Source organism: Cajanus cajan, chromosome 9 (assembly GCF_000230855.2).
Source record: "Cajanus cajan strain Asha chromosome 9, NIPB_CcT2T_4, whole genome shotgun sequence".
Taxonomy (NCBI): domain Eukaryota; kingdom Viridiplantae; phylum Streptophyta; class Magnoliopsida; order Fabales; family Fabaceae; genus Cajanus; species Cajanus cajan.
Genome location: NC_138525.1, coordinates 54876841 through 54888442, shown reverse-complemented (window position 1 = coordinate 54888442; position 11602 = coordinate 54876841). Strand labels below are relative to the sequence as shown.

General features: G+C 35.3%; 1 protein-coding gene across 1 annotated transcript; it reads left to right on the top strand.

The window, feature by feature from the left end:
- The first annotated feature begins 7148 nt into the window (after positions 1 to 7148).
- LOC109815027 (uncharacterized) lies at positions 7149 to 8952 on the top strand. Its single transcript, XM_020379607.3, has one exon. It carries the CDS (start codon positions 7688 to 7690, stop codon positions 8357 to 8359), a length of 672 nt encoding a protein of 223 aa, XP_020235196.1. The 5' UTR covers positions 7149 to 7687; the 3' UTR covers positions 8360 to 8952.
- The last annotated feature ends 2650 nt before the right edge of the window (positions 8953 to 11602 follow it).

Below are 11602 nucleotides of genomic sequence, written 5' to 3'. Positions count from 1 at the left end.
CGGGGACGGGGATGGGGATGAAAATCACATACCCGGCGGGTACGGGGACGGGGACGGGGATGGATTTGACTCGCGGGGACGGGGACGGGTATCATAAAACCCGTACCCGCCCCGCCCCGTTGCCATCCCTACTTATCAACTCCCCCCAACTTACTCATTTGTTTGTCCCCAAACAAAAGTTCCACCGTGACACAAATAGACAACACTTTTCATTTCACAAATTGCTTCTATATCAACAAGTGAATAAATCATCAATCAATTCACCTTAATCAAATTAATTCCTACTCACTTGAAGTGCCCACATTTTCAATCATACCTAACCAAAGAATTCACAAGACAAATCACCAACTTGAGCACTATAAATCAATGATTGAATATATAATCCTCAGTGGTGTATCTCTCTTTGGGTGAGTGTTTCTCTCAACTACACACATCATTTCTATAAACATAAGCATTGATATCATCTCTCCATTGTTACTCTTGAAAAGAAGATGAAGGATCACAAGGTCTTTTGAGGGTTGTAATAGGCCTAGTTAACAAAGAAATATGGTTTTTCTTGTTAAACAAGGTTCAAACTCTAGAGAGCACAATAAACATAAGTAACATGACTCAAGATTTTGTTCACTCTTCAATTTTCAATTCCAACCACATTTCTCAACCCAATTTCTTCCTTCAATTTTCCATATTTACCCTCATAATTTACTAACTCAATTGCAAGAATCCCTTCTCTTTTGAAACTTTCTATACATTAAATTAGCTTCATTTTTTTTACTCTTTTTTTATGGAACTTTTTATGAAGCTACTTTTGAATGGAATTGTATAGTGATAACATTATAGAGGTAATTCTCACTTTAACACTTTACAACATAGTACTTCTTTTCTTTTTCTTCAACCTTAACAATCTTCACTCCCCCCAACTTAACCCACATTCATTTTCATCATGCTCTCTAAGGTTTGGTTAGGGTGAGGAATATACACTTGCCATAGACTTAACGGTTGAATAAAGGTTAAAGCTCAAATGGGTTTCAAACAGAGATTTTTCTCAATTAAAGGTTAGTTGTTTGGCTCTAAGCTCAAAAGATTTTTAATATGAACAATACAATGCCTTGATCATTTCCAAAATTTCTTACAAGAGCAACTATTTCAATAATCAATCAATGCAAACACATATGTTATGATGGTGACTCTCTGAAATATAAGTGTATGCATCGGGTGCTCTCACTCCCCGACTTGGCTCAATAAATCTGCCTCCATTGCAGTTGCAACTCTAGCAATCGTTGCTCCAGCCTTGGTTTCAAATGTCCACCTTTTTAAGTTAATTTAAGACCATTTATTCCATTTTAAGGCTACGAACTCTTTCTTTTCACTCCCTTTTCGTGCTCTCAACCCTCCCCATTCTCTTCTAATCCCACTCTCATTCTCACGAGTCTCTCTTGCTGGTAGGAGATTCTTAATAATTTCATGGTTCTCTTCTCCTCTCTTTCATCATAAAAAGGTAAGTTTTCCTTCAATTTCTTCTCCTCTTGTGGGTTTGCATGCTATTCTTTCAAATTTCTTCTTCCTCTTGGAGGACAATGTGAGTTTTAAATTGCAATTTCTTGAAGGAACTAAACTTCATGCTTGCTTAAATGTAGAAAAATTTCATTCGGGAATCATCTTGGCTAGTTTTTGAAAATTCATGATTTTGTAAATAATCCTAACCCACAAGCCTATCAAATTCTTATTTGCGTGTCTTGGATGTTTCAATGCTTGTTAATATTGTGCTTCATGCTTGTTTTTAGTTGGTGAACGAATTTGGGTGAGGCATGGTTCCAAATGTGTTTGAAAATTTTCAAATTAAGAGTTGTATGCAAGGTTTTCGATCAAATGTCTATGTGAAATTTCATCAAAATTTGAATGCAAATGAATGACACACTCCATGCATATTAGACTTAAGACATATTTGTGTGATTCATATATTTGTACATGGTAAGCGTAAATTATTGAAGTGAATGAAACACTTTGTTTGAAAAAAATGCTTATTGAAGGAGCATGCAAGGTGTTTGTGGAAATGTTTGAATGAAGTCCACGTTGTGAAATTCAAATCCTTGTTATATTTTTTGGCACATTAATCTTAAATTATTGAAATGAATATCATCCACATGGTTAATTGTGCTTGAAATTTGGATTGGTTTTTTTTGAAAATATTTGACTATACCTTGTGCGCATTGTTGTTTACATGGTCATGAACAAATTGTGCATATGCTTATCATTTTAGCATTGACCATTATGGGAGCTCTTTTGTTGTTGAATTCTTGTAAATGGTCTGCTCTAGAAGGGGTGGTTTTGCAGTCTCAATTATCATCATACTCATCTAAAGACAAGGAGACAACTCCCATCAAAATCAATCACCAACCTCTCAAGTTTAAAACTAGAGCTAAACAACACCAATTTCTGGAGTTACAAGAGAGACCAATTCTTGCTGAGAGACTTATGGTCAACACCACACCATGTATATTCTTTGATAATGAAATAATGAGGAGAAAATGGGAAAAGATTGGCACACCAAAGCTGCAATACAATGAGACTCTTGTTAGAGAATTTTATGCTAATGCTTTTCTGACTAGGCCAGATATAAAGGATCAAATTTCTTGGGTGCGAAACAAGAGAGTTCCATATGATCCTGACACTATAAATTCTTATTTGGACACTCAACATCAAATACCTAGCAAGATGACTACCATAAGATGCTCCACACTCCTTTAGATGAAGTCAGCTTTGCTTAATACTCTTTACCTTCTTGGAAGTGAATTTCATCTCGGTACCAAACAACAACCCAAAGATATTAAAAGAGATCATTTGAAATCATTAACTCGCATGTGGCAAGCTCTCTTGCAATATAACATCCTTCCAACCACCCATTCTTCAGACATCACCATTCCTCGAGCCAAGCTTGTTTATTGTATTATTCAGCAAAGAAATGTAGACTTGGCTAGCTTAATCTCTAAGGAGATTCATGCAATTGTTATATCTCAACCTTCTAAAAGTGGAATGGTAAGACCATTGGCATTTCCGGGGGCTCATCACAAGATTATGCAAGGCTTTTGGTGTGGTTATTCCTAAACCATTAACATCCATCAGTAGACCCATCAATCAAGCCTATTACAATAATCGGATCAACAATGCAAGAGAATTTGAGCCAATCCCACCTCAACCTTAGCCTCACATCCCACCATAACAAGCACCTCAACCAGGCCTAGAGGCTCCATTTGATATGTTAGCCATGAGGTGTTTGTTGTGGTGGGATGTGAGACTGAGGTTGAAGTGAGATTGGCTCAAATTCTCTTGCATTGTTGATCTAGTTATTGTAATAGGCTTGATTGATGGGTCTATTGATGGATGTTAATGGTTTAGGAATAACCACACCAAAGGCCTTGCATAATCCTGTGATGAGCCCTGGAAATTCCAGTGGTCTTACCATTCCACTTTTAGAAGGCTGAGATTTAACAATTGCATGGATCTCCTTAGAGATTAAGCTAGCCAAGTCTAGATTTCTTTTCTGAATAATACAATAAACAAGCTTGGCTCGAGGAATGGTGATGTTTGAAGAATGGGTGGTTGGAAGGATGTTATATTGCAAGAAAGCTTGCCACATGCGAGTTAATGATTTCAAATGAGTTCTTTTAATATGTTTGGGTTGTTGTTTGGTACCAAGATGAAATTCACTTCCAGGAAGGCAAAGAGTATTAAGCAAATCTGCAGAGATGGCTTCATCTAAAGGAGTGCGGAGCATCTTGTGGTATTCATCATTCTCAGGTATTTGATATTGAGTGTCCAAATAAGAATTTATAGTGTTAGGATCATATGACACTCTCTTGTTTCGCACCCAAAAAATTTGATCCTTTATATCTGGCCTAGTCGAAAAAACATTAGTATAAAATTCTCTAACAAGAGTCTCATTGTATTACAACTCTAGTGTGCCAATCTTTTCCCATTTTCTCCTCCTTATTTCATTATCAAAGCATATACATGGGGTGGTGTTGACCATAAGTCTCTCAGCAAGAATTGGTCTCTCTTGTAACTCTAGAAACTGGTGTTGTTTAGCTCTAGTTTTAAACTTGAGAGGTTGGTGATTGATTTTGATGGGAGTTGTCTCCTTGTCTTTAGATGAGGATGATGATAATTGAGACTGAGAAGTTGCAACTACCCCTTTCCTTTTTTTGGTTGCAAAGATCTCATGAGTTGGTCTAGAACCTCCTGCAAAACCACCCCTTCTAGAACAAACCATCTATAAGAATTCAACAACAAAAGAGCTCCCATAATGGTCAATGCTAAAATGATAAGCATATGCACAATTTGTTCATGACCATATAAACAACAATGCGCACAAGGTATAGTCAAATATTTTTAAAAAAACCAATCCTAATTTCAAGCACAATTAACCATGTGGATGATATTCATTTCAATAAGTTAAGATTAATTGCCAAAAAATATAACAAGGATTTGAATTTCACAGCGTAGGCTTCATTCGAACATTTCCACAAACACCTTGCATGCTCCTTCAATAAGCATTTTTTTAAAACAAAATGTTTCATTCACTTCAATAATTCACGCTTACCATGTACAAATAAATGAATCACACAAATATGTCTTAAAGTGTAATATGCATGGAGTGACAATATTCATTTGCATTCAAATTTTGATGAAATTTCACATAGACATTTGATCGAACACCTTGCATTCAACTCTTAATTTGAAAATTTTCAAACACATTTGGAACCATGCCTCACCCAAATTCGTTCACCAACTCAAAACAAGCATGAAGCACAATATCAACAAACATTAAAAATCCAAGACACGCAAATAGGAATTTGATAGGCTTTGTAGGTTAGGGTTATTTACAAAATCATGAATTTTCAAAAACTAGCCAAGATGATTCCCGAATGAAATTTTTTTGCATTTAAGCAAGCAAGGAAGTTTAGTTCGTTCAAGAAATTGCAATTTAAAACTCACATTGTCCTCCAAGAGGAAGAAGAAATTTGAAAGAATAGCATGCAAACCCACAAGAGGAGAATAAATCGAAGGAAAACTTTCCTTTTTATGATGATAGAGAGGAGAAGAGAATCATGAAGTTTTTAAGAATCTCCTACTAATAAGAGAGACTCGTGAGAATGAGTGGGATTAGAAGAGAGTAGGGAGGGTTTAGAGGTTGAGAGCACAAAAAGGGAGTGAAGAGAAAGAGTTCGTAGCCTTAAAATGGAATAAGAGATCTTAAATTAACTTAAAAAGGTGGACATTTGAAACTGGGGCTAGAGCCACGATTTCTAGAGCTGCAACTGCAATGGAAGCAGATTTATTAAGCTTGGGCTTGGGAACTGGAGCTCCAGCTCCAAATTTTATTATTATTTTTTTCCTCCCATGCAGAGCTTGGCAGAGAATTTCAGCTGCAGCCACGGGTGAGGGCTGCAGCTCTAGACCCCTGGACATGAGGCAGAAAGTTGAGGCTTGGGCTCTGAGAACCGGGGCTTGAGCGCTTGTAGCAGAAAAATTTTAAGTGAATTTTTCTACTAAATGCTCCTGTTTCTAAAAACTGCACTTTGACCTTAATTCCTCTCCCACCTGATAGAATTGCCATTGGATGTAAATGAGTATAATGCGTGATGAAAAAATGCAAATGGTTTTGTTCCGAAGCTTAAATCTAGATAAGTTTTAAGATGTAGGCTAGGGTGGGGAAGGAAATTACGTGGTTTATGATGGAACATTATTATTTACCGAAAGATTAATTGTATTCTTACAATTTTATGGTGGACTCTCCTTACCCATTTTTCCCCCTTTTAACGACCTTTCTCCTTGGCTCTTCCTTCCACCATTGCTTGGTGTCTCCATGCCCCCACTTCGACAAACCAATCTACCAAAGAGCAATCTCCAATCCCACCCTTATTGCCCAATATCAACATCTTAGTGCCCTAACATGCTAAACACCAGCATCCTTTCCTCTTAGCTATGAGACGCACGTTCAAAGTCACTTTTGCCTGAAGAGTCACGGTGCAAGGACTTAGATGAACTAATAAAATCGCCATATGAGAGTGAAACTGAATCGGTGTGGCCAGCACCTACCGTGCAACCTCCCCCACTATAAGCATGTTCACTAGTTTCACATAAGCAAGTCTTTAATGAAATTTTATGCAAGTAATTCCTCTACCAAGGGTTTAAGTAGGGACCTCAGTAACTACTTCAATAATAATGTTAGTCTGTAAATGAAATTGGGTCTGCTAGAGTGGGGGTGCGGAGACACTGGGCGACGATGGAAGGAAGAACCAATGTTAAAGTTATAGTGAGGAAAAAAACTTGGTACAAATGGCACACCATAAAATTGTAAGGATGAGATTAATCTAATAATAAATAAGAATGGTCCACCATAAACCAACTAATTTCCTTCCCCATCCTAGCTAGCCTTCATCTAGTTTTAATAAAGTGCCTTCATTTGCAAATGACTTTCATTTGAGAGAAGGGATTGATATTTTAGAAACTTTTAGCAGGGGTGTTCATGTAGGCTTGTGTTGGGTTTCATTAAACTCATTATGGATCAAAATAGTTTTGGAAAAAAAATACTTGCATAAAAAATTTCAAGCTAAATTGTTAGTTATTTTCATATAATTTCTACTCGCTAGTAATTGTGTAAATGAATAATGATTCACTTATGAATTTGACGTATCTGAACTAACATAATTATATTTTTGCGGTTTGAGTTGGATTATCGTATTATGTTGATAATTTTTCCATTATCTAATTATATATATGAAAAATTATAGCTAACGACATTATTATTTGTGATTTCCTGGTACAAAGGGAGTAAGTGATAGACACATGGGATCTGTCTAACTACCAAATTTCTGTCATTAGTAATCCACCCATTAATAGCACATTATAAAATACTAAAATATTAAGCAGAGCAAATGCCAACTCAGACCAATCTGTCCCCGTTTTCACAGGAGCAATTCCACACCACACCATTTTGGAGTTTGCATGATAAAATGGCCAGTTATATTTGTAATAATTAAGCGTAGTGCTTGACCATATTAGTGAACGGCATAACTTAATTCTCGCGCCACCAACAGTTTTCAAGCGTTCCCTCTCTCTCGTTCCTCTCCCATGCATATAATCCCCGCAAACTCTCCTCCCACCAAATCCGTACCCCTCTTAATTCAAACTTCAAAACCAGAAAAAATACAAAACTTGATCGCACCACGAAGCCTCCCCCTCCCACATCTCCATGCATTATTTGTGATCGATGAAGGTGACGAAGTAGTACTGTGTTTGCCTAACATATAACAAGCTTCGGTAACACAGATATGAATACACCATGAGCTCCTGAACACCATCATCATCGACCTGGGTCGTAAGTTCAAAAAATGGAGATGCAGCGGATGAGGGAGTTGTTGTTACTGTGGTCATCATTCGAAAGCAAGAGAATGTCCCTTGTGGGTGGAAACCACACTGCTGCCAGATTTTGCACTCGCTAATACAATAACCACACAACCCCTTTTCTCTCCTTCCTCTCTAACAATCTCTACTATTTATCTTCTTCTGCAAGTAACAACTCTCTTAAATTTCAACAATACCATCATTATCTTCTTGGTGTTTAATTTCTTTCTCTTGAATACCCTCAAGCCTATATCACCCTGTGACAAGTTTATCCAACTCCAAAATGAGGAAGAATTTTCAGCGTTTGTTGCTTTTGGCATTGTTTCTAGCTTCCTTCACCTTGATATGTTCGACCTCAACCCAACAAGAAACCATACCTGACCCTGTTGCCATAGGAACGCAAAGAAAACTATTAGGGTACGTACCCGAGGCAAAGAAAGCTGCGTTGCAAAACCTAGAAGACGTGCTTCTGGAGCCCCCACGTGCGGCTTCGGGGAAATCGAGGGTGTACTTGAAGCGTACGAGGTATTTGCCTGATTTGATGGGTGATTCGCTTGAGGGCTACCCTCGTCGCGTTTTCATCGATGTGGGGCTTCCAGAGAAAGATGGAGGGAGTGGAACCGATTGGTTTGGAAAAACATACCCAACGAGGAACAAGAATTTTGAGATGTATAAGATAGAGACAGTGGCGGAGGGTGGCCCTCAAATAGAGATGTCAGATTGGTTGAGGAAGAATGTGAGGGAAGAAGAGTATGTGGTGATGAAGGCTGAGGCTGAGGTGGTGGAGGAGATGGTGAGGAACAAGGCCATAATATTGGTGGATGAACTTTTCTTGGAGTGCAAGCCACAGCAAGGGAATAACAAGAGGAGGAATAGAAGAGCCTATTGGGAGTGTTTGGCTTTGTATGGGAAGCTGAGGGATGAAGGAGTGGCTGTGCATCAGTGGTGGGGTTGATTCAAGGTTTTAAATTTCTATCACAATTAATTCAAGGTTTTAAATTGTCATCACAGTTGCAGTTATGTGTTGTGAACTTTGAGAATACTTAAAAAACCTTAACATTATGGCTGAAATTGCGATTGTAGACTGTTTTTTAAATCCTTGGATTGATTGATTTGTTTGGTGTAGAAACTTTAAGAGGGTGTTTCAGGAATTTGTGTTTCATAGAGACAGTGGTGTAGATGAAGACACGGTGTTGAAGGTGAAGAGTGTTACAGAGATTCGAGAGGGGAGGCGGCCCGGACGATCAAAAGGCCAAGGAGTTTTAATTTTCTCTCTTGTTCTTTTAATTTCTTATTTTCTTTTGTGGCTTGTGTTTTAACATGCAGTCTATTCATATATTTTTTGCTTTGTGGATTTGATGAAAGATTGAAAGGTATCGATTAAGAAAGGATCATGAAAATATAGTGATCCATCATGGTGTTACAGTTGAGCGATATGTGTTCAAAGAGGGGTGACTTGTGGACACAATTCAGATCATGTTGTGATTGTTTATATTCTATAGCACGTAGATGAAGCTATTAATGCATCAGTGTTATGTATTTTTTTAATTTTCCCCCTATTTTGTTTTCATGAAACTAGTAAAACTTTGAAAGTCTATAGAAATTGGTTCAGTGATCGAATCGGTCAATATTTATTGGTAAGTGATTTGTTAAATTAGTAGATGAATGGTTGAACCACCCGATTAAGTGTATTATTTAATATATAATTATATTTTAAAAATATAATATAAAAATTATATTTGTGATTTAATTAATGAAAGAATGTGCTGTTGTAGTTGCAGTGATATCATTTCTTAAACAACCTCAACGACATGGGTTCAGGGAAAACATGCATGCGACAAATTAAATTAATTATATTTGTGATTTAAAATGCATACATAAACCGGTCCGATTGATAACTTGGGGTTCACTAGTTTGATCAAAATACCGGTCGGGTCACAGCGATTAACACTGAGTTATTTGTATAACAAATCTAATCACCGGTTTTCCTCGACAGTCATTGTATAACAGTGTGCTAAAATTTTTTATAATGGTCAGAATAAGTGTATAATATTTTGTGACATTTTTTATTTTTTATGTGAGACATTTTTTACTTTCTATGTGGGACTTATAAGATGATGATTGTCTTTTACTTATATATTTTTTAATTGTCTTATCTTCTGATTAATTATTTTATAAATAGTCGATATGAGATTTGAATTTTTCTAAATATACTCTTCAAGTTATAAGTTTAACTTAACCCTACAAAACAAATTTATAAGGTGAGAATTATTATCCATTTATATACTCTTTAATTATCTTATTTCTGGTTGATGTGAGACTTAAGTTTTTTTAAACAAATAATTGTCGCTAATAATAAATTTTAGTATGATATAAATACATAGTGACCATTATATATTAATCATTAATATTTTTATTAAATAATAAAATAAAGGCAATTAATTTATTACCACTAAATAATTATCGGTAATAATCAATTTTGTTGTAGTGTTAGTTGAATCATGGTTTTGCTAACCATTAAAGAACAAAACTTCACAAGTGAAAAATAAAATAAAAAGAATACCAAAAGTTGCTGCTTAGAACAATACAGATAATCAAAAGGAAGAGAAAAAGGAAAGAAATGAAAAATATAAGAAAAGAAGGGAAAAGAACACCGAAAGAAGAAAAAGAAATGAAACAATAAAAAAGACTCGCCGGAGCTGCATCAAGAGGTCCCGCCGGAGAAGAAGTTAGGACACCCATGCACAAGGTTTATTATTATTATTATTATTATTTTTTATGCACAAGGTCAACACACAATAAGAGAAAAAGAAGAAAAAAAAAATCTAAAGTGGAAAGATAAAAATACCCTCGTTAAGTGAGGGTATTCTCGCTCGCTCCAGCCATAATGTTGAAACATAAAACAACAAATTTTTACTATCAAGACAGACTACACATTGTTGTAACTTGTAAGTTCCTTTGGTTTCAGTTCTATTTCCATGAATAAAAAATATGTGGATTACACATTATTGGTGTTATTATTGTTGAATTAGTTGGAACTTTGAGAATATATTTGTAAGTGTAATAATTATACTACTAAAATTTCTCTTATTACATGCGACTTTTCCTGCAAATTTTTTATAAAAATTTGCAGGAAACATTATTCCTGCAAATTTTTCTGCAAAATTTTATCTGCAGGTAATACCTTCGTGGATAATATTTTTTTGCGAATTTTAAAATTCACAGGCAGTGTTTTAAAACCCGGACCGACCCGGCCGGTCGGACCGGTTGGACCAGGAACCGGTGGTCCAGCCGGTCCGAATCTGAAGTTGGATCGGTTATGCAGTCGACTCGTTTCAAACCGGATTGAACCGGTCAATTTTCCGGTTCAACCGGTGAACCGGTGGGTCAAACCGGTTCAACCACTTTTTTTTTTTTTTTTAAATTTTTTTAAGGGACCATAAATCACAAAAATAATAATGAAAATTGAATCTCTTAATGAAAAAGTAAGGAGTCTTATTAAATATAACAATGACTACTTGTTCTAATATATTTGTTTGCAATATATACAACTTAAATAACTTTTATAGTATATTATTAATTTTAAATTATATATTTAATAATTCAATATCTATGTAAATATTACATATATTATTTTGTGATATTAATTGCAAGCATATTATATATGTACATATTATTTATATTTTTAATTTGTATTAATATACCGTTTAACATGTAATTTTTTTATGTATTTTTTTACAAAATAAAAATAAAAATAATTTTAAATAAGATAGAAAAATTTAAATTTAAAATAAGATATGAATTTATTAAAATTTATAAGTATAAATATATTTAATATGAATATTTTTTAATAAAAATAAATAAAAATCGAGTCATGCGGTTCAACCAGTGACCCACCGGTTTAACCTTTGACCCACTGACCCAATACCTTAACCGGTTCGATGACCGGTCCGGTTTTTAAAACTATGTTCACAGGAAAATTTTCTGCGAAATTTCTTGCGAAAAAAATTTGCAGGAAAGTTTCTTGCAAAAAAAATTCACAGGAAAATTTCCTGCGAATTTTTTCACAAGAAATTTTGAAGGAATATTTTTTACAAAAAAAATAAAGAAATTACCATAAATTCTATCAATAATTTTTCAACTTTCAAATGTTCATAATGAATTCATCCGAAGCATTTGTTTCCATGCCTCCAACATG